This window comes from Wolffia australiana, chromosome 10 (genome assembly GCF_029677425.1).
Source record: "Wolffia australiana isolate 7733 chromosome 10, ASM2967742v1".
Classification (NCBI taxonomy): Eukaryota; Viridiplantae; Streptophyta; class Magnoliopsida; order Alismatales; family Araceae; genus Wolffia; species Wolffia australiana.
Window position 1 is genome coordinate 8,532,030 of NC_135844.1, and position 22,892 is coordinate 8,554,921.

The window sequence follows — 22,892 nt, forward strand, 5'->3', positions numbered from 1 at the left end:
TTCGGCGAAATCGGTATAATTCAGTCCTATGAAACCGTTCACGGGTCAAAAATGTCCAACCCTACCTGTTCTGTTCGGTGAAACCGCTCCTTGGTGCTAAATGCCCAACCCCACGTGTTCAGTGTGGTGAAACCATTCCCCGGTCCTAAATCTCCAACCCTGCCGATTCAGTCCTCTGAAACGGTTCCTAGGCCCTAAATGTCCAACCCTACTAGTTCAGTCCTGAGAAACCGGTCCTCGGTCCAAAATGTCCAACCCTACCAGTTTGGTCTGGGGAAATCGGTCCTTGGTCCTAAGTGTCCAACCCTACCGATTCAGTTCTCTGAAACCGTATCTTGGTCCTAAATGTCCAATCCTACAGGTTCAGTTTGGTGAAATCGGTCCTCGGTCCTAACTGCCCAATGCTACCGGTTCAGTCCTCTGAAACCGTTCCTCGTCCTAAGTGTCCAACTCCACATGTTCAGTCCTTTGAAACTCGTCCTTGGTCCTAAATGTCCAAGCCTACAGGTTCGGTTTGGTGAAGCCAGTCCTCGATCCTAACTGTCCAACCCTACCGGTTCAGCCCAATTAAACCCCTACCGGTTCAGTCCAATTAAACCGCTACCGGTTCAGTCCAATTAAACCGGTCTTCAGTCCTAAATGTCTGACCCTTTAAAGAAAGTCACCGGTGGGAGGCGACAAAGAGGGGGAGAAAACATGGCAGCCCTCCACCGCTGGATCAGCACCCCCGCCCTCTCCTGCTCCAAGCTCTCCTCGCTCGACGGCCATGGCGCCCCCTGCTCGCTTCTCTCCTCGCTCTCCGCCCCTTCTTCAACCCGCGTCCAGCGAATCCGCCATCGCCATCGAATCGGCCGAGGAAGCAGCTCTCATGGCGTCCGCAGCGATCAATCAGGCGTCTCCGAGACATCCAAACCCTCGAACGGCGATGGAATCGAAGAAGAAGACGGATCGAATGGCGTGATCATCGCCGTGGAAGAGTCCCTACCTTTCGTTGATCCGAACATCGTCGCCGCCTGCGTCATCGGCCTCCTCACAGGAATCAGCGTCGTCCTCTTCAACAACGCCGTGAGTTTCTTCCGATTTATGGTAGAAATCTGCGGTTTTTGGCCTCAATTCAAGGTCTTAATCCTCGATTAGGTCCACGGAATACGGGATTTCTTCTGGGAAGGCGCGGCATTCCAGGGGACTTCCTTCCTGCGGGAGGAACCGATCGCGGAGAGGTGGCAAAGGGTGATCTTGGTGCCTGTCTGCGGGGGGGTCATCGTCAGCTTGCTGAACAAGTTGCGCGATTTGCTTGAAGAAGAAGGAAGCTATGGGGGGCCTCTCTCTTCGGCGAAGGAGATGGGGAAGCCCTTGTTGAAAGCCATGGCCGCCTCTGTCACGCTGGGAACGGGGAACTCGTTGGGGCCGGAGGGGCCTAGCGTTGAGATTGGGGCTTCCATAGCCAAGGGTGTGGGAGCTCTGCTCACAAAGGGCGGTGGAAGAACCTTATCCCTTGTGGCTGCGGGTTCTGCTGCAGGAATCGCATCAGGTTAGGCCTTCTCCAGGTACTAGTCTCCCGTCAATTCTGTTCTTCAGCTTCAAGATTACAGATGTCTGAATTATCAGCGATTTCTCCTCTGAAACTTTGGAAATTTGTAGATTTCTGACGTCAAAGTTTGTAAATCTACTAAGTTTGGAAGTTTTTAGATTTGCAATCCCTCGAAAGTCCGGAAGACTTCTGAAGCATCGGCTGAAAACCTTGGAAATCTATGAAAATACCCCGAAATTTCGGATTTCAGTAGCATCGGCCATTTTTACTCCTCCGCACTCGAGCTGAGGCGATTAATCCGCCGAAACCTTGGAATTTAAGGATTTCTGAAGCATCGACGATTTCTCTTTCCTCTGAAACCTTGGAAATTTTTTGAAATATTTCCCCTGAAATTAGTGTTTTCCTGTCCCAACCCCGAAATTAGATGCCGATCTCAGATGCTGACCCAGATCTCGGAAATGGGCTTTCTGATATCCGTACATACTGATATCCTGATGCCAGGTGACGATATCGGGTTTCGATTGCTACAGTGCTGATATCTGATGCAGTTAACTGTCCCAACATTGTCATCCATCCTCGTCTCAAAGGTTGGATTACGATATCATCAGTTTTTTCGATATCTGATATACATATTCGAAATATATTTTAACTAATATTTAATACCTCACTAATCTATTGTGATTCATATATACTGTTTCTTTGAGTATTCTATAATTTTCTTGATCGTCTAAATTTATATTTCGCTTTTAATATCATATTTCGTCTGGCCCAGTATTAAAATGGGTCACAATCCTCTTACTGTGGAGCACATTTGTACCTTGGAGATTTTTTGAAATATCTCCCCTGAAATCGATGCCGCATGGTTGTACAGGATTTAATGCTGCGGTCGGTGGATGCTTCTTCGCTGTGGAGTCTGTTCTCTGGCCATCTGCTGAAGAATCATCCTCCTCTGTCACCAACACCACGTCGGTGGTGATCCTCAGTGCTGTGATCGCGTCTGTGATCTCAGAAGTCGGTCTTGGATCCGATCCAGCTTTCACAGTGCCTGAGTATGACTTCCGATCTCCAAGCGGTTGGTAGTAACTTACTCTATCCGCAGTTGTCCCCTTTTAACCTAGATGCATCCGAACCGTGAAAGAACCAAGATAACTAATTCATGAATCTTACTGGCTTTTGCGGAAAAATTCTGTTTTTCTTCTCGGGTTGCCCCCGAATATTACTGGGGTTGGCGGCAGAAATTGACTAATTCGAAAACAGTGATTTTTATTATTTCGGATTTGTCGCCTGAATCTTACTGGGCATGGAAGCAGAAACGGGCTGATTCAAAAGTTTCTTTTATTTTCGGTATCCCTCCTGAATCTTACTGGGTTTCAAAACCATCATATTTTTTATAAATTAGAATTTTTTTCCGGTTTGTTTCCAGAGGCTTAATGGGTATGGCGCAGAAACTGGCTGATTTCAAAATTCCTATTCTTCGGCCTTGCCTCCAGAAGATTTCTGGGTTTGGCGGCATAAACTGGCTCATCAGAATTCCGATTCTATTTTCCACTTTGCTTCAGAATTTTACTGGGTTTAGTGGCAGAAACTGGCTGTTTTATAAAATCCGATTTTTTGGAGGGTTTGCTTGCTGAACCTTACTGGGTTTGACAGCAAGAACCAGCTGGCTTAAAAAAAATCTGATTCTTTTTGTGGGTTTGCCTCCAGAACTTCCGCTTTACCTGCTGCTGGGGATCTTGTGCGGGGTGGTGTCGTTGGCCTTATCCAAGTGCACATCTTTTGCGCTATCCATGGTCGACCAGGTCCAGCGGAAAACAGGAGCGCCAAAAACCATTTTCCCTGCATTTGGGGGCCTTGCCGTAGGTCTCTTGGCGTTGGGTTATCCTGAGGTGCTCTACTGGGGCTTTGAGAACGTCGACGTCTTGCTGGAGTCGCGCCCGTTGGTGGTTGGCCTCCCCACTGGGATTTTACTCCAGCTGGTTGGTGTGAAGATCCTGGCCACCTCTTTATGCCGAGCTTCTGGGCTGGTCGGTGGATACTACGCCCCCTCTTTGTTCATTGGAGCCGCCACGGGGATGGCTTACGGCAAGTTCATCGACTACGCCCTCTCCGGCTCCAATCCCCTTCTGCAGCTTCACATCTTCGAAGTGGCATCCCCTCAAGCTTACGGCCTGGTACATCAAAAGCCCTCTTTCACTCGTTGATGATGACCATGACGATGTGGAGGAGGTAAACATTGATGGTTGACTTCCATTGAAGTTATTATCTGTCAATGTCAGCCATCAACTTGCCAACATCAGATAATGTCCGTGTCAACTGGCCTGGGAGCTGGGAAGTGCCGATGACGTCATGAGTATTGTTTGCCCGTCCAGCGCCCAATATCAAGGGGGATGCTGAACCGAATATTGGTAAAGGAAACTGATATATGTCTTTACTGATATCTGGATATCAGATGGCGAATATCGGATAGCAGTTGCTACAGTACCAATATCCGAGTCCATTATCCATCAGGATAGCAGATACCAGCATCCATCTTTGTTTCAGGGTTTGGATGACGATTTTGTTTATCCACGTCAGATATGAGTTTTTTTTTGCGATCTGACAAAAAAATAGGAATATAATTTAAATAATATATCTGTTTAAGCTAAAAGAGTTCTGTTTTTTCTGTGTGAGTAGAATTAATATTTGTTAATGGGGCTTTTCAAAAAAAAATGTTAATGGATTTTAACGGTAGTCAATTAAGTTAGACTGGGTGAAATTTGAGGAGCTAAGTCCGGCCCGACCCAAAATTGGCCCAGCTCTGCTAACGTCCAGTGTGACTTGATCACACATGAACGTCGTCTGGACATGGCAAACAAAAAGGGCTTTGAGTTTTGGGTTCAGGTTATAATGGTTTTCTCTTCATCCTTGTCTCAGGTTGGGATGGCAGCAACGCTCGCCGGAGTGTGTCAAGTTCCTCTAACTGCAGTGTTGTTGCTGTTCGAGCTGACCCATGACTATCGCATCGTTCTCCCCCTTCTGGGAGCCGTGGGATTGTCCACTCTAATTTCCTCAGCCAAGAGCAGGAAAAACAGTGTTGGAAACAAAAGTAGCAAATTAACAGAAGCAGAACCTGGCCAAAGTGACTCTGTGATTCCCGATTTGTGTGAAGTGGAGAGCTCGCTGTGCGTGTATGATTCCCAGCGCAAGATTTTGGTGGAAAGGCTCTCAGTAGTAGAAGCGATGAAGACAGGCTTCTTCTCCGTCAAACTCGAGACGACATTGTTGGACGCCGTAAACCTCATGTTTACAGAAAAGCAGCCTTGTGTGATGATCGTCGACGAAGAGAATTGCCTGGTAGGATTACTGACATTGGAAAACGTGAGCAGAGTTGCAGAATCGAAAGAAATTCAATTCATGGTATGGATCAATTATGTTTCAAGGTTTAGGGTTTGCAGTTTCAGATTTCAAGTTTGCGTTTTAGCGTTAATCTTATCTATTTTACGTAGTAGGTTTTGGATTTTTTTTTCTTTTTTCATTGGCAAAAACACGGTGCCGGTACAACCAACCCAAGGGTTGTGCTTGTAGACCGATCCAGCTGTGCCTTGGATGCCACCTGCTGGGGTTTTATTTGTGTAAGGTTGACTATTACGTATTGGATTCAAATTTGAGTCTGTCTTATCTTGAAAATCTCAGCTGGTGTTTTCATCTTCCTCTGGATGCAGGAAGAGGAACTTTCAGTTTCCGATTTCTGTCTGGCCCAACGCGGAGGATGTATGGTCCAGGCGGTGACACCTGGCATGAATCTTGGATCTGCCGAGAGAATTATGGATCTCCAGCAAGCAAACCGTGTTCCTGTCGTCTCCGATGCATTCGGGGATAGAGGCCGCGTGATCGGCCTTCTAGATCGGGAATCGATAGAGGTCGCTTGCCGGTAACTCTCGAATCATTTACCATTAATTATTTCATTGATACACCGAATCAAGCATCGTCTTCGAAAGCCTACTAAACCGTGTGCTTTGTCTGCTTCTCTTCCAGGGCGCGCTCGGTGAGGGATTTCCTCTGTGGCTCTGATGGATCGAGGTAGCGAGATTTATCCATTTAGATGTTACTTCTTGTTCCATCAAAAGTCGCAGGCCGGTAATCTTATATCAACTGCTAGCAAACATATAACAGATGCATCAAAACTGGAACTGATGCCAAGGCATCGTGCTTCCTCGGATTTGGCGAAAGATCGAAACAGCAAAATACAACCTTGGTGATGATTGTATTTGATGCTAGTGCTGGCATTTGAATCAACAAGATTCATTGATGGATCAAATTCAAACCAGTTTGGAATCATCTGCACCGTCGCGGTGGCTGCTGCCATTTTTCTGTTCAAATCTCCCAATATATGTTTGGTCCTCGCACCGGAACAAGTCAAAGATCTTTACTATTATTGGGTGTAGCAGATTTGTGCTATAAGACGATAGATTTGAAGTCATGTTTTCGTCGCGAGCGAGCAGCCGAATAATTCCGAGTTTGTTTGAGTCGTTTGCGAAGGTTCGTGAACAAACCATTGTTTGGTAAGTGACTCTGACTGAACCAACCAAAGTTATATAATAGTTTGAGCTGTGAATAATTTTTAGTCATGGATGGTCTTTAATCAGTTCAACTATAAGAGCCGCACACTTAAATTGTAGCCACATTGAAGAAGATGGTAGTTCAATCAAATTAAATATTCTCTTTTGCTTCATACAATAAGCAAATAATATATTGAAAATCAAAAAGTCACTTGGTGATGATGGCGATTTCTTCATTGGCACATAATTATCAATGGTTGCGAGAGAGATATACATCTCGACAGTTAGAGGGGAATAAGCAAATAAAGTCCATGAAACTTATGATTACGATCTACAGAATAGGAAAATGAGGAGAGAGATAGAGGGAGAGGGAGCGATAGAGAGAGAGAGAGAGAGAGAGAGGGAGGGAGAGATAGAGGGGGAGAGAGAGCATAATCACCAAAGAGCAGGCCAGATTTTAAGAATCCCTCGGTTTCCCTTCCATTTCCATCTCCTTAAAATTTTGGTCCCAACGATTACACCTTACCTGATCCGTAGGGGATGGGTACATGTATTTAAATGAGAGACAACCCTTTAATCTGATGATGGAAATAAATAAGGGGTTTGGGAATAATTAACCTTTTTTTATTCTCTGATGGCCCTGCATGTTGCCTTGTAATTCATTGGCTTAAAAGAATCCATTAACCCCATATGGAGAAATAAACACGGAGTTTCCTAATGGGCTACTTAACTCTCAAGAAAATGATATCTCTGGAGCAAATCCCGGTATACCTCATGGTTACACAGTTAGGGTCATGTGGAAGGTTATTAGTATATAAGTTACCTCTAATAGGACCAAGATTTCAATTTACCATCTCCGACCTTATCAATTGCAGCCAAAGTCATCAAGTATGTAGCAGTAGGGTTGGCCAGTAAGAGATAATAATGATTAATATTGGCTAGGGTTGGGAAGAAAATTTTCGTTCGTTCGCGAACATGCGAACGAACGAACACGAACACGAATAAGAAAAATCAGACACGAACATGTTCACGAACGGTTCGCGAACAGACAAACCGTTCGCGAATAGACGAACCGTTCGCGAACAGACGAACCGTTCGCGAACAGGTTAGATTCCCCATGCAACCCCCCCCCCCCAAATTCCCTCCAAACCCCACTCTCCCACCACTCCCTCCCCCCGATTCCCCCTCCAAACCCCACTCCCCCACCACTCCCTTCCCTCGATTCCCCCTCCAAACCCCACCCTCCCGCCACTCCCATCCCCCAACTCCCCCCCCAATTCTCCGGCTCTCTCCCCCCCCCCTTTCCCCTTGTCTACCGTCAGAACAGCGTCTCTGTCGTCGCCTCTGGCAGTCAAAATCTGTTTGCTTCGAGATCAAAGGCAAGGACAAACGCGGACTATTCATTACTGGTAAGCTCATGACACAGGAACGTTCATTTTTTCATTGAATATTGAAACCTAAACTAAGATAAACAAATTTTATTTGTAGTTTAATCTTGTAGTTTATTTGGTGGTCTTGTTCTTCATCACAAAGGATTTTTCTCACAGATGAGATGCACCATAATTCTCTCAATTTTGTAACATAATTCTATCATTTTTTGTAATTGAAGGTTGTAATGGAGGTCTGGCTTACAGAGATGAGGTTTAGGAATATGATGTTTAAAGGTTTCTTGAAAAGAGGGTTTTAAGAAACTACATTTAAAGTTTTTTCAAGTGAGAATGCATCTCCGCCCTGACACTTTTTGAGATGTTTCTTGGAAGTGATCAACTTAGTCAATGATACATATGATATACCACTTGGATCATTTTAGAGTACCAAATGAAAATCATATGATTTTATAAAACCTTTTTTTACGAGGCATAGAAAAGAGATATATTTTTTGGGCAGACAATGAGAGTAAAATGATGTGATACCATGCCATACATAGATTAAACTTTTGGCGAATGTTTAGACTATTGGTAAGATAATGAGGTGTCAGTATGTGATGAGAGAAATTCACAGGTTTGTTCTAGCTCTCAGAGATGTCTGGGGGAAGGTTATGGTAGATTAGTTCTGATATTGAATATCTCATGTTAAAGGAAGCCTGAAGATAGATAAATGTGAAAGGTAGAACAAACCTGCTAACCATTGTCTCCTTCCCTGTTTACAAGAATCTTGCCAATCTTGATCCCTTTGAAGCAAGCCCGGAGAGCATTCTCCATGCTTTCACCACTGAAACAAGTGATGTCAAGTGAAATGAAAAAATCCACCAATCTTCGATGGCAAGAATTCTTGACAGTTATTGAATGATATAATCATGAAGTTATAGATGAAATAACGGTTCTAATTATCAAGGAGAACGTTAACAGGTTGCACTGAATAGAGAAGATGATGATGTATGAGAATACAGGTGTTAGTATGGGCTAATAGAGCTAGTAGTTCTTTTGCATGAATGAGTAGGTAACCCATGGATGATATTGTGTTCTTTCGTTATAAGTCCTATGGTGTACCAATTAAGATCATTGGCAGGACCTTGTTCGTACCTTATTTCAGGTACAAACAGTTTCTTGACGATAATCAAGAAAAACACAATTGAGTTTCTTAAATTGTTTGGCCCAAGACATGCAGTATGTCAGTGTTTTCTTTGCTTCAAACACGATAATATTTTCTTTAAAAGTTTACGAGAATATCGGTTTTATTCATTGTATTTGTTGTTCTGATTCTAGTGCATATTCCGAATGATACGCTGATTTATTGACTTGTAGATTTTAACATAAACGATAATGCGAAGTTATGAAATACATGAACAATTGCGTTATTCTTTATTCTTGGCGAAGAAGTCTTGGAAAAGCTTGTCCTCTATGAATGTTGGCGAAGGCCATACGGACAGTAATTCAAATCAAATGAATGCAAATGCTGAAATAGCACAAGAGTGTAGCCATAAACGCGCGTCAAGCACAACTACTCTGACAACCTCGCAGAGAAAGAGTCAAGGTCAAAAATCAGAGGCTATGCAATATTTTGAAATGTTTGATGTAAACCAGTATGAATGTACTTTATGCAGGGAGAACACCCCTCCATGAATTATAACTATTGAGAGAAAGAATGAGGGGACGACAACAATATTTTGGAGGCACTTGCAGAAGAGTCATAAGGAGCTGCACCATCGGCTCAAAGATAAACAAATCGCCAAAGTCGAAGGAGGAGCCGACTTCTAGAGGTCAACAATCTATTATTGGAATGTTGGGTTCGCCCGGAGGGCAAAATACCTTCTTACTAGGTATGACATGTAAGAGAACAAATGATATGCTCACCAGATTTATATGTCTCATTGACCAAGCGTGGTCCATAGTTGACGACAGAAGTTTCAGAGAGGTGTCGCTTTATTGTGCGCAACACAAGATTAGAATACATTGCTCTAAGACCATTCGTAAATACGAGAAGGCCTTCTTTGGGCAAGAGAACCAAAAGCTAGTCTGCTCACTATCAAATGTTAGAAGTGTTTGCCTACCAATATATGGATGGACAAGTGAAAATATGATTCCCTTATTGGGAATCATGGTGCACTAGGTCACAGAGGAATGGAAATTTGAAGAACGTGTTCTGGCGATGAAGAAAATTGATGTTCCACATAGCAGGAGTTACCTCACACAACTTCTTCTAGAGGTGTTGGTCGACTTTGGCCTGGGTAAGAAAGTAATTGCTATTACAACAGAGAATGCATGTAACAATAGATTGATGATTACATCGTTGACTATTGCAGTACATAAAGTGAATCCCAACTTTGATCCAAACCGGCACATGCCTTGTATTGCGCATGTGATAAACATTGTGGTGCAGGACGGTTTGAAGGCACTAGGCATTCCACCTCCACTAACACCCAATGAGGCAGCAGTACTAGTGGATGGGTTGGCCGATCTGCCTCTTCGGGAGATCGCGTTACACGAGTGCGTCGAATTGTTGCACCCGTTCGTTCTTCGGATGAAAGACGGAGGAGCTATGTACAATGGTGTACTCAATTAAAGATGTTGAATATTAGAAAATTAGTGTTGTATGTGAAGACCAGATGGAATTCCACGCATGAAATGTTGCAAGTCGTATATCAAAAGAGAAAGGCGTTGTACAAGATGGCAATTTTTGAGCTAGAGAGCATGGCGGAGAAGAACTTTGTGATAGATGAACATGAGTGGCAAATGGTGTCACACTTTGTTCCAATTTTAAAGTCGTTCTGTGAAGCATCAGATATTGTTTGCAGCTCCAAACGTGTGACGAAGGCAACAGTTTTATCATTGCTCCAAATCCTTGATGAACACCTTCATGAACATATTGATGCCATAGACCAAGGACGCCTTTTCCCAAACGGTGTTGTCCTCACGGTGGAACAACGTGCCTCCATCCAAATCACGTGTAGAGCCATGAGAGCAAAACTGTCCAAGTACGAGGCTCGCATTCAAGGAAATATTGCCTTCTCGATTGCATCAGTTGTAGACCCACATATTAAGTTAGACTCCATTACTCCAGAAGAACGTGACACCTTGGTGGCATATGTGCATAGACTTCTGAACAATGTTAATGAGAAGGAAGTCACAAATTTGAGGGATAACAACAACAGTGGAGGCGAAGGAGTGAGTCGAAAACAATGCATGAATCATGATGAGGAAAACATGATGGATGAGAGCTACATACCGTCCATCAAGATGAGGCTTGCACAGGTGTTCTTGCGACAAGAATATGTCACTCTATACGTGGACGACGAGTCACAGAGTTATCTATAAATGTCGCATGTCTCAACTGATGCTCTCCTATGGTGGCAAGGAGACGGTTGCAAGAGATTCCCTAAGCTCTCCTATGGTGGCAAGGAGACGGTTGCAAGAGATTCCCTAAGCTCTCCTATGGTGGCAAGGAGACGGTTGCAAGAGATTCCCTAAGCTCTCCATTTTGGCACTAGATTTTCTTCCTATATGCGCATCTAGTGCACCAGTTGAACACTTCTTCTCCATTGGACGTGGAATTTGCATGTATAAATGTTCAAGACTTTCGGCGGGGAGCATGTCCATACTGAGGACTCTAAAATATTGGTTGAGACAACAACAACCAGAAAGCAATATAGCAGAGTCACTACCTAAGATTGAAGAGGTTGAACTAGTGGAAGAGGATTCAGACAAAGAAAATGTAGACAAAGGATGGTAGCGCGGGGATTCCAAGTATATGAAATTTTTAATCATGCATATTTTTATTTCTTTGTAGTACAAAAAGTGAACTCATTGATCGTTTACTTTTCAATTTCTTACCAAGTACCGAATATCATCAAAAGTCACATTAGGAAATTTTGGTATACACAACAATGGATGTCATTGGTTTTAAATACAATTATTTCTGAACAATTTTTTACTGACTTGGAATATCATTTCTCATAGAAAATTTATGTAAATTCTGGAAAAAAAAGGTACATTGACGGCCACACGGAGGCAATGGAGGGAGGAGGAGCCCAGAAACAGGTGCACATCACGGAGGAGTGTGAGACTACTCCAACGGAGACTGGTAAAGCAACCCCAACACCCGACTACTGTTGTCATCAACTCAGACTCTGATCCAGACGGTGATAACAACATGAAACACACAGATGATACAAATGGAGGTGACACAGAGAAATTTTGTCTAGTTCAAGACATACTTATTTGGATAAGTACCAAGCGCATCCTTGCAAAAATTCTATCTCTCAAGCCAACATACTTCAAGTTAGAGCCCCACAACCCTACAAAACATGGAAGAGAAGTGATGAGTACTCAATAGAATGACATCACATTTTGGGAGCATCACAACTTCACTCCAGCAATGATTGTTGCTGTCCAAAGTAATGTCAGCCGTATTGCCTCTCAACTCCTTTGATGTTTATGAACCTAAGTTGGCAGAACAGTATTTTTAGTTTTCAAATTGCACTAGGCTTTTTCCATCTAATAATGTTTATATTAAGATTTTAAAAATACTGAATCATTAGGTATCTATCAGTGATTACGTATATATTAAGTGTATATTTGTTCATCCATAGTTTTAAGTAAAAAAAAAATGCACTGATTGAATCATTAGGTATATATTAATCCTTGTGGTTTCACATCTACTCATTGATTCTGTCAATTAAACATCTAGTGACTATGCTGAGCTTAAAAATAACAACTTTAGGCTTAAAAAATAAAGCAGCGGACTTCCTGTTGAAACTGATAAAACCATACATTAATACTTGTGGATATAGTTCCATATGCATAAAAATATATTTTCAGATACCAGACTTGTATGAATAGTACTTTTTTTATGAGCTCTTCTGACTAAATAAACTTTAAACAGTTTGTGTGTTTTTATAAAAAATATTAATACGAATAATTGTACAAAAAGGTTCTAAATATGAATAGTACTTTTCTGACTTAAAGCTCTAAAGCTTTAATTTTGGTTCTAACCGATGTGCTTCTCAATTAAATTGCACATTATTTTTCAGGAGAATTGAACAGACTTATATTTTTCTGATCCCCGACAAATATATCATTTTATCATCATTTGCAGCTCAACCATGCAATCTAAATACATCGCATGATTTTTTTGTGAATTTATTAGAACACAAAATAGAAGGGCATAAAACTGAACTATGGTGATAACAGATTTAATGAAAGGTATTAGATTTTCATCATTATGTAAACTTGCCATGTCAAATTTTTTTCACATGTTTTAAGATGTATTAAGTTCTGATTGTATTTATTTATAATACATATTTGAACTGTACCATTTTTTCCTTCATTTTGGAAATCTCGTGTACAAAAATTTGATTACATTTGATTAATTAAATCTTTTAGCTGATTATTTAAGTCATGTGAAGTATAATAATGCATTTGATGAATTAAATCTTAGTGGACCAATTAATCATCTGATCATTCATTTAAAATTTTGGTCCTGTTTCTATTCGTTCATGAACCAACACAAACGAACCGAACAAGAACACGAACAGGAATTCTCGGTTGTTCGTTCATCAACGAACATTGTTAGTTTGTTGATGAAACACAAACTTCCCTACCCTAATATTGGCCAAGATTATTTACTTCCTTAAGTCTCTCTTAGTAATGGGATGCTCAGGAGAAAAGTCATTCTAGTATTGATCCAAAAGGCCTTCCCTCAAGATTGTTTGATTTGACTACGAGAAGATGTGATGGACCTAGTTATGTTTTACATTCATTTTCAATCATGTACAATCTTCATCATCCTTAAGAATCGGCGCAAGCCGCCAGCGGATCTAACAAGTGGTATGAGCAATGCCAGTGGCACTCAGTAAGACGTCTGCTTTAGCCATGACATTTGGCCTTAAATGAGGAATAATACTTCATACATTGCCTTGCTTGATTGCATTTCTCAATCATGGCCAGGATTAGAACCTCCACTCTCACCAAACTGCAATGCTTTGTGCCCTATAATGGTGGCTTGGGCCACCATGTGCAATGGCTTCTCTGCACAATATGCGCTTCATGAGGTCTTCAGTGTCATTCACCTGTCGCGTAACATCCGAAGGTTGTGGTGCAAAGAATAGACAACCCTATTGTGCATCGTCACCTCTCCTGGTAAGCTTTATGGCCCTCTCCTTGTTAGGTATCACTTTTAGCTGCATTAGGGGATAGTTTGTCGGTCTCTTTAAATTTTACATATTACTTTCCATTACTTTTTTGATTTTTTTAATGAAAATCTTAGAAGCCTCAACATTACAGATTTGTGAAATGCATGAATAAGTATTCATGAAATTTATGTAGAATTACCACATCAATATTGTTCAAGTGTGATAAAATTGGACTCCCTGAATAAATAAAAACAAAATATGCATTAAAACTGTGGTTTATAACTACTTAACACAAAAATATCAATTTTACTTATATAATGAACATAATATAGCCTCACTACAATCACATTGTATTCTAACTATCGTATAGAAGCTGATTCTAGATAATAAGGACACAAAGAAAATTAAATAAAAGCTCAATATCACGTCAAGGGGGGGGTATATTTCAAAAAAAATCAAGTCAGGGGGTTAATTCCATTTCATTTGTGTTCTTATAAAGATAAAACAGAGTGGGGGTCATTAATATCACAAATATGATGACATTTTAAGTAGAATTTCATGTATCTCTTACGTTAATCTTCATTACATGATAGCAAATGCGTACTATTTACGCATAAAATACTTAAAACATGACATTTATGTTCATAAAATTTTTATCAGTATTTTTCCGAGCATGTCACATAATAGAGCGGTGTTCATTGACAATCACAAATGTTGTGCTATCATAAATAATAACTTTGTGTATCTTCTGGGTTTATGATCATGAAATACATGTTATTTACATAAACAATACATCATGTTCTAGGCATATCCACCTGAGGGAGACGTTAAACAAAGCCCCGTGCTATACGTCTTGTTTGATCGTTTAAGTGACATCTTTCTGTAATTTAAGTCACTTAATAAATACTCAAGACATGGCCTACTCCCTGCCCAAGCTTGGACCTAAGTCCGCTAGTGTATCTCATGGACATTTAAACCCCGGACTCTGAGCACAAAATCATGTTGCATTTCCCTGAAACCCTAAATGTGGAGGCTAGCTGCTGGTCTGTTCTGCTCTGGCAGAGCTGACACAATCCTCAAGTGATTTCAGTCAAATTGAAGAATAAGAAAGAACAAATAGAATGCATCTATTTTATTTTCCGAATACTCGAATTTAATTTTAGGGCATTTATTGAAATTTGAAGGTCTTGAACAAAACTGTCAAACTAAATAATACCATGAGAAAAAATACTTCAGAAATCGTTTCATCAAATCCAACGGGTTTTGGAAAACAGAGTAATTACCATAAAGGAAATGTCCCGATTATCTCACTAGAGGCAAGACACAATTAATTTTTCATCTATTTTTTCTGTGTCCATTGGGTTTATATGAATTTCTTCACGAGACGTGTGGATTAAGGTCAATTGAACTCAATACATCAATATGACATAACCAGAGTCAGAATTTTTATACTCTATACAAACGGCATCAATGAAAAACATACCTGGCATCAGATGAATGGCATATTTTTTTCATCATGCTTCAATATGATGCTTTATGATGTACTTTTGTTAAACAACCAGGGAATATGATCGATGACTCCGCAGATTAGATCTAGATCGGCCAATCAAATCAGGTTGCTGAACCCTATTCATGATACTACATCCTAGTAGATTTGATGGGTGTCTGGTATTGATGTCACAGTTATCATGTCCCTAACAAATTCAGATAAAATAAAGCTACATTTAGACAGAAAATGATTAATAAAAAACGATCAAACTACCATTAGATCACCACCATCTGCATTGAACACACAGTCGCCTATAGATAGAGAGGAACATTGAAGATAAATTGAGAACTAGTAGAAGACTACTATTAGACCCAGGCAACACATCCAATATCTTCTCTCTACTAACCACTACCTACAGCTACGTCTGTTTTCAAATCCAACATGTTAGAGGTAGAGATATAGAGAAGGTGCACCTATATTCAGCGGAAGGTGGGCCCGCCGACAAGAGGCTCCCTGGCACTGCTTGACCTCCTGTAGTCCACTTCAGCATCCGACACACATTTGCCTAAGCGAAAGCTCCTACTTATCCTCCCCCTTCCTTCGCCAACAAACTCTATCTCCTCTTTTCCTGCACCACCACAGCAAAGCTCATCACCAACCGCTTCTTACGAACCCCACGCTGCCATAAAAAAACCACCAACCCTTCGTCATTATCATCATCGGAAGGTTATCCGCAGGCGCCGACGACGGTGGCAAAGGCGGGGCAATGGAGAAGGGCTCGTCTCCGTCGGATCCGTCCATGTAATTCTGGCTTATAACGACCTCGTCGGCGCTGAACCCGAACGAAGCTCTGTAGGCCTCGATTTCATCATCACGCTTCACCGATGAAGACGACGGTGGCGGATGCTGGAGCGCCTGGTCAAGGTAGAACTGGGCCGAGGCGGCGGCACAGAAGATTCCCCCCCGGCAGTCCGGGGATGTCATGAAATTCTTTGTGGTGGGCAGTGCTGGAGGGAGAAGGGTGCTGCCAGAAAGGAAGCGGGCGTAGGGGACCTCAGGGGAGGAGGGAGTTGTGAGGTGGGCCAGCTCGGGTGGTGGGGTGAGCGGCGCCGTCGATGGCTCGGTGGTGAAGGTGGAGAACACGGGCGGGGAGACGAGCTGGGTCTCGTGGGCGTAGGGCCCGGTGGCGAACATGGTGGCAGCGGGGCTGAGGTTGATGGCACTGGCGCCATCGACGGGGGAGGCGGGGGACAGAAGGCAAGAAGGGGATTGAGTGAATGATGCCGGTGACGAGGGCGGTGCGAGCAGGGACGGTGTGGGCATGGTACCGGCCCCACGCTGGATTGCCGATGGCAATGGCGTCGTCGCTGCCACCAGGTTACCACGAAGCCGGAGACCGTTGGTTAGCCCATCGGTGCGGGACGAGGAGGAGGGCACTACCCGCTTAGCTCTCCCCTGCAAACCAAAGCAGGACAGCCCTCCCAGGCAGCCTCCTCCCCAGCGCCGTCGCCTTTGCTGCGGCTGCGTGCATGTCAACGGAGCGATGAACAACGTAGATGAAATCCAGAAAAGAAATATGGGAAACATAAAAATCGTGATAGCCATTGTTATCATATATCCTTGCATAATTACACAAAGAAAACATGCTTCCCATATTTACTGCGAGTAGGCCGAGAAATCAAGATGAGTAGAAAAACTTTTTAATGGCACGAATGAGATAATAAGTGTCATTATCACAAACAACCCGAAAAATACAGGAACTAAAAAATCCTTCGCATGCATAACACTGCTGAAATAAAAAGCAAGTTTTCAGATTAATGGTTTAATGTGAATCTGATAGGTTCTTTTGACAAGGTCTCGGCATTTGCGAAATCCTTTGAATAAAAAGCTGGTGGGCAAAACGGGGAACATAAATCCTTTCAAGAAATCAGTTCCAGTTGGTCAGGAGCCAATGAGAGACCGGAGCCGCAGTGGGAGCCGTGGCAGAAAATGAAGGGAATGTGACATAGAGCTTGTCTGTCCATGACAGTGTCAGTTGCGGTAGATCCTAATGCTTTCTTTCCTTGCCTACGTTTGCGTCTGTGTAAGACAAGTTCAGATCAATCTGTGGATTCGAGGTCACTTTGCGATATCAGGAAATCATCCTCCACATTAAATTTCTACTATATTCTTTCACAAGATTCTTCGATACATATAAGAATCTAGAGTCTTAGTCGCCATCAACAATCAAGATAAGAGAAATAGAGCAAGCATAAGAATCTAAAGGCCAAGGGAAAGACAAATGTATCCGATCATGAATATAGGCTTGTGGTTCTATAAGACAAGATGCAATATGCAACTTTGGAGATGCTCAAACTATGAATTGAGTGATTGATCCAAGTTCAATCAGTTATAATGTCCTTGGACAGACAAGTAACTGTCTGTCGAACTTATCAAGGATTGAACATGAAGCTTGTGACCAAGAGAGGGGCAAATGTAGACTAAACAGGGTCATGACTATAAGTAATTTGCACGGAGGAAGTTGTTAACGGGAGAACCCTTTTTCAAGATCCAGGAGACTGAGATTTGAGCCATATTTCCTGACTTTATCTCTCTCTCTCTCTCTCTCTCTCTCTCTCTCTCTCTCTCTCTCTCTCTCTCTCTCTCTCTCTCTCTCTCTCTCTCTCTCTCTCTCTCTCTCTCTCTCTCTCTCTCTCTCTCTCTCTCTCTCTCTCTCTCTCTCTCTCTCTCTCTCTCTCTCTCTCTCTCTCTCTCTCTCTCTCTCTCTCTCTCTCTCTCTCTCTCTCTCTCTTCTGTGATTTAACCTTGAACTACACAGATACTCTGTTGTTCTTTGATCAATCATTCTCATTGGGCCATTTAATCCACATGTCTCCTGATATAAATCGCAATATATCACGTTCCTTTCATTTTCTTCTTTTTCTCTCTTACACTCCATTGGATCCAAAGCAAAACATAAACAATAGAATCAAGCATTATTACCGCGAGATATGGCCTCAATTCCACAAAGTTTAACCCACGGGTTCTATGGAAAATATGAAATGCAGGAATAACGACTTCACACAAGATTAAAAGAGGAAACTTCAAAGAAGAATCTTATACGGTGCTCGTTACAAGAGGTAAATGAGAAAATACGATAGACCACGCGTATCAACTGAATATGTGTCGTTTCAATCTTGTGGCATTTTCCCATTCATATTTTGAGACGATTGAAACACATAGCCAAAAAAAACCCATGCTGATATCCATCAAATTGGGTTTCGGAAGGTGCAAAATTAATAGCAAGTTCCCCAAGTGCTTCGATCTAAGCGCATGTAATATTAACAAAACGATGAGATCTGAAAAGGAGCCTCACACAAAACCCGTCAAATTCAACTCTCACAGCACCATTTATCCAGAATAGCGATCAGGAATCGGTCAAATAGCGGCACAAACAGAAGAGCGAAGGAAAACAATCTACTTTAACACGACAGGATTGAAGAATCGAGCAGAGGAACGCGTAATCACGGGTAATGTACCAGCTCTGGAAGAGGAAACCTCGACTCCGCAGAGCCCATAGCCGCTGTAGCGGCGCTAATCGACGCTCCTGCTCCGGCACCACCCCTGCCACTTCCATTACCGCCTTCCGGGGGACCATTCACCGCCATGAAATCTCACAAAACAGAAACTTCAACCGCGCCTCACATCTCTCGCCGTCGAACTCCAACCAAAATCAAATTTCCCTCAAAAAAAAGAATCAATCAGAGCGATCAAGGTCAGACGAAAGAACTCCGGGAGCCGATTCTCCTCTTCCAGCTCGTCAATCTAGATCAAAACAGTCGCCTTCTCCAGCATTCACTCTCCCTTCCTCTGCCAGTCGCCAATCTAGATCGCCGTCCAGCTTTGTCTCTCCCCCTTCTGCTGCAGTTCTTCCAGCTTCGCTCGACTGCTTCCCCTCTTCTCTCCCAATAAATAGAGACGAAGCTTTTGCGAGAGTTCCTCTCTCTCTCTCTCTCTCTCTCTCTCTCTCTCTCTCTCTCTCTCTCTCTCTCTCTCTCTCTCTCTCTCTTCATTTAAGAGAGACGTCCCGTCAACGGACGCTATTCTCTCAGCGGCATCTGGGATTTGACTGTTCATGAGGGCAGCAAAAGATATTTATAAAATTAGAAATAAACATCATATATGGGATTGTTGACGGATGGCGGATGACGCTTTGGATTGATCGAATGGGACTGAACGGACCTGCTCCGTCATCCGTCTTTAACACATTTTTCATTGTTAATTCCGTCGTCCGTCCATAACATTTTGCTTTGTCAGTTTCATCATCCGTCCATAACATTTTTTGTTCGTTAGTTTCGTCATACGTCCATAACATTTTGCTTCCTCAGTTTCATCATCCGTCCATAACATTTTTAATCGTTAGTTTCATCATCTTTCCACAACATTTTTTGTTCCTTAGTTTTGTCATCCGTCCATAACATCTTCGTTCGTCAGTTTCGCCATCCGTCCATTACATTTTTGTCCGCCATTTTCGTCATCCGTCATTCATTTTTTATCCGTCATCATCCGTCCATAACATTTTTTGTTCGTTAGTTTGGTCATCCGTCCGTAACATTTTTTCTTCATTAGTTTCGTTATCCGTCCATAACATTTTGCTTTGTCAGTTTCATCCTCCGTCCATAACATTTTTTTATTGTTAGTTTTGTCATCTGTCCATAACATTTTTGTTCCTTAGTTTCGTCATCCGTCCATAACGTTTTTTGTTCGTTAGTTTCGTCATCCGTCCATAACATTTTCGTTCTTTAGTTTTGTCCTTCGTCTAAAACATTTTCTTTCGCTAGTTTCGTCATCCGTCCATGACATTTTTTATTTGATAGTTTCGTCATCCGTCCTTAACATTTTCTGTTCCTTAGTTTCATCATACGTCTAAAACTTTCTTGTTTGTCAGTTTCGTCATCGATCCATAACATTTTTTGTTCGTTAGTTTCGTCATCCGTCCATAACATTTTTGTTCATTAGTTTTGTCATTCGTCCATAGCATTTTTTGTTCATTACTTTAAAAAAATACACCTATGACTTCAAATAGAAGGTATTATAGTAATAGGTCTATTTTTTTAAGTAATACAGTATTTTATAGTTATAGGTTTTTATATAATACGCTTCTCTCTCCTCCATATTTCCCTAAGAAAAACCACAGGAAAACCGAAATTAATTGGATAAGACCGTTGAAATATTTTTTAAAATTCATTTTTTCCTCGATTAAATTTGGAACAAATTGAATAAGATTGAAGAAAAATTGAAAAAAATCAGTAATTCATCCCCACATTATTTAAAATTGATTTGTGTTTTCTAAACTGCCATTTTGATTTAAAAAGAGTTATTCCAATATTTAATGAATTCCATAAAATTCATAAATGAACATAAAAGTTATAATGAAATCTGAATTTACTTGGAATGATGATTTACATGTAACTAAAATCCATAAAATGATTAAAAATGAGCTAATTACTTGAATTGAACACTAAATTTAGGGAGTTATCAGCTATACACTCACTAAATTGATACGACCCTTCGAATAATGAATTAAACATTGAATTTATGATAATTCATTGACTCTATTTGAAAGTAGAGAACAATTATCGTGGGTGTAAAGCTAAGGAAGTTATGTTAATAATTTTGGGAACATTATTTATTAGGTGCTAGGTGGGCTTATTATTAAGATAAGTAATATGATTTCGAGATTAAATCGCTCATTAGTCAATTGGATCCTAACGTGGATAATTATTACAATGATTGTAATTCTTAGTCCATTATGTTAATATTTTAATTTTATCTGAAACTAGACAATAATTATCGACCTTGTAAATCTAAGGAAATTATGTCATTAGGTTTAAAATGGGGTTATTATTAGGAAAAAGAATATGATGTCGAGATTAAATTGCTATTATGAGGAAAAATAATGCTTGTAAATCTTAAAGCAGTATGTTGAAAATTATGAATTGTTTACGAAAATGAAGTCAAAATGCCACTACATGTCACCTAAAAGTATACAACACATTGTTCCAATATATCATCATGCCAATCAACCTTTGGATCATCCGCGTTGTCCAAGCGGGACGAAAACACCTAGCGGGAGCTGAATCAGTCATAGTTTAATCACTTGTAGCTAATAAATTCCTTACGTAACTTATGACTATGTCTCGGTAGTCACGGTTGATTAACCGTCCCTTCATGGATGGATCAACGAGCGCAGCAACGATGAAGGCCCGGTTACGACTGAGGATGGTTAAATATTTATTCAGCTTGGTATTCATTGCTTGGCAAGCATTATAGACGGAAGTCTGTTGCCGTGAAGATATAACACTATTCACTTGAAACAAGGTTGATTATCGGATTCCTTTGAAGATGTTTTGTCATCGCTCTGAGGATGATAATTGCTTCGTTTGCAGTTAGTGACTTAGATCGACAAGCGAGGGACGTGGCCATCACAAGGGGCTGTAGTATCCCTGCGAAATCTTTGATCATCTGTCACTCTTCATCAACCAACACAGGCTTCTTCAAGACATTTACCGCCATTATGTCAATAATATCCCTCTTTTCGATGCTTGCGACAAGCATCTCATATGTTGAATTCCACCTTGTAGTGCAGTCTAAGGGGATTTTCTTATGGTTCGATGATCCAAACTGCTTGCATAGTGATACATAGCGTTCGATGCGTTGTGTTGACTCACATATTGCAGTTACAATGTCCCTCAAACGGAGCACTGCGTCGCCCAGAGTGGATGAAGCAAAGTCATCAACTGGGGTGAACTCGTCACTGTCATTGGCTCCAAGAATATAACTATCATCCAGAATGACTTGTCTAGATGGTGCCTCCGTAACCCGTAGCGAGTTGAGCCCGTCCTGGATTACAAGGTTGATTACACGTGCCACACATAATACATGACTACTCGCAGTGAAATGATGGTTCCCTTGCTTCAATTCATCTTCTAGAGTAGCCATCATCTTCTTGTTATTTGACGCATTGTCTGTGGGCACTGCGCACACATGCGTAAAAATACATCAGGAATATGATAATGTTGTAGCACAAACTATTATTGATTACATTGTTATTCATACCTTTGACTTTAAGTCAAGCTCAGCCAATATTTGGAGGACAGTTGTGCTAAGGTTTTCCCCAGTGTGTGATCCTTTCAATTGGCATATCCCAATCACATGCACAGTCACCCCTAATAATGCAATGTTGTTTTCAGAATTCCACGCATCCAGTATTAGTGATACACAAGCAATGTCAACTAGTTTTTGTCGTATGGTTATTTTCATATATTTGTAAAGAGCATGTGCTTTGGCTTTGATGGCCCGTACTAGTTCTTATTTAGCGATGTAATAGATATGTCTTATGAAATACTTCTTCCAAATAATTGTTGATGGCGCGTCACCACCGGACGTCATCGAGCCAGCAGCAGAGGAGCAGCAGGACTTCCCCGACCCAACACCCGAGGAGCCGGCACTACCCAGCTCGCCACCGAGACGAGTCCAGCCACCACGGCGAGCCGCCGCAGCAACACGGGATTCCGCATTCCGTTACTCGGCATGACGCGGACGCCGACCACCGGAGCACACCGACACCTTCGGTTAATTTATCTTATAGTTTTCCCTTTATTCGTATTGTCGTGTAGCGGGGGAAGGGCCCATGGGAGGAACCCTTTCCCCCCTTTTTCTTATGTTGGGCCTGACAAGCCCGTTTCCTATTTTCTTGCTTATTTTCTCTCCCTTTTATTTTGT

The 22,892-nt window shown here is 41.7% G+C and overlaps 2 protein-coding genes across 6 annotated transcripts; one reads left to right on the forward strand and one right to left on the reverse strand.

Moving 5' to 3' along the window:
• Nucleotides 1-658: 658 nt before the first annotated feature.
• On the forward strand, nucleotides 659-5,990 carry CLC-E (chloride channel E). Of its 3 annotated transcripts, XM_078581639.1 has the most exons (8): nucleotides 660-1,065; nucleotides 1,138-1,531; nucleotides 2,403-2,603; nucleotides 3,236-3,702; nucleotides 4,445-4,927; nucleotides 5,020-5,142; nucleotides 5,233-5,441; nucleotides 5,546-5,990. In XM_078581639.1, exons 1-8 carry the CDS (start codon nucleotides 697-699, stop codon nucleotides 5,592-5,594), a joined length of 2,295 nt encoding a protein of 764 aa, XP_078437765.1. In that variant the 5' UTR covers nucleotides 660-696; the 3' UTR covers nucleotides 5,595-5,990. The 3 variants fall into 3 exon arrangements, with proteins under 3 accessions (XP_078437767.1, XP_078437765.1, XP_078437766.1); XM_078581641.1 differs by lacking the exon at nucleotides 5,546-5,990 and having other exon boundaries at nucleotides 659-1,065; nucleotides 5,020-5,147; nucleotides 5,233-5,432; XM_078581640.1 differs by lacking the exon at nucleotides 5,020-5,142.
• An 8,388-nt stretch (nucleotides 5,991-14,378) lies between these two features.
• LOC144708562 (uncharacterized protein At1g76660-like) lies at nucleotides 14,379-19,070 on the reverse strand. Of its 3 annotated transcripts, none has more exons than XM_078581949.1 (4): nucleotides 18,647-19,070; nucleotides 15,830-16,649; nucleotides 15,602-15,756; nucleotides 14,379-14,703 (listed from the first exon to the last, which is right to left on the reverse strand). In XM_078581949.1, the coding sequence occupies exons 1-3, from the start codon at nucleotides 18,773-18,775 to the stop codon at nucleotides 15,608-15,610; spliced, it is 1,098 nt and encodes a 365-aa protein (XP_078438075.1). In that variant the 5' UTR covers nucleotides 18,776-19,070; the 3' UTR covers nucleotides 14,379-14,703; nucleotides 15,602-15,607. The 3 variants fall into 3 exon arrangements, with proteins under 3 accessions (XP_078438075.1, XP_078438076.1, XP_078438074.1); XM_078581950.1 differs by lacking the exon at nucleotides 14,379-14,703 and adding an exon at nucleotides 14,799-15,333; XM_078581948.1 differs by lacking the exon at nucleotides 14,379-14,703 and having other exon boundaries at nucleotides 15,379-15,756; nucleotides 18,647-19,069.
• Between the last annotated feature and the right edge of the window lie 3,822 nt (nucleotides 19,071-22,892).

Bases quoted from the DNA above. Each gene is read 5' to 3' on its own strand.
- CLC-E (XM_078581639.1), top strand. From the start codon at position 697: ATGGCAGCCCTCCACCGCTGGATCAGCACCCCCGCCCTCTCCTGCTCC. The intron at 1,066-1,137 runs GTGAGTTTCTTC...ATCCTCGATTAG, and splicing joins TCGTCCTCTTCAACAACGCC to GTCCACGGAATACGGGATTT. The intron at 5,143-5,232 runs GTAAGGTTGACT...CTCTGGATGCAG, and splicing joins CCTGCTGGGGTTTTATTTGT to GAAGAGGAACTTTCAGTTTC.
- LOC144708562 (XM_078581949.1), bottom strand. From the start codon at position 18,775: ATGGCGGTGAATGGTCCCCCGGAAGGCGGTAATGGAAGTGGCAGGGGT. The intron at 16,650-18,646 runs GTACATTACCCG...ACATGCACGCAG, and splicing joins GGTTTCCTCTTCCAGAGCTG to CCGCAGCAAAGGCGACGGCG. The intron at 15,757-15,829 runs GTTGGTGGTTTT...GTGGTGGTGCAG, and splicing joins GATGATGATAATGACGAAGG to GAAAAGAGGAGATAGAGTTT.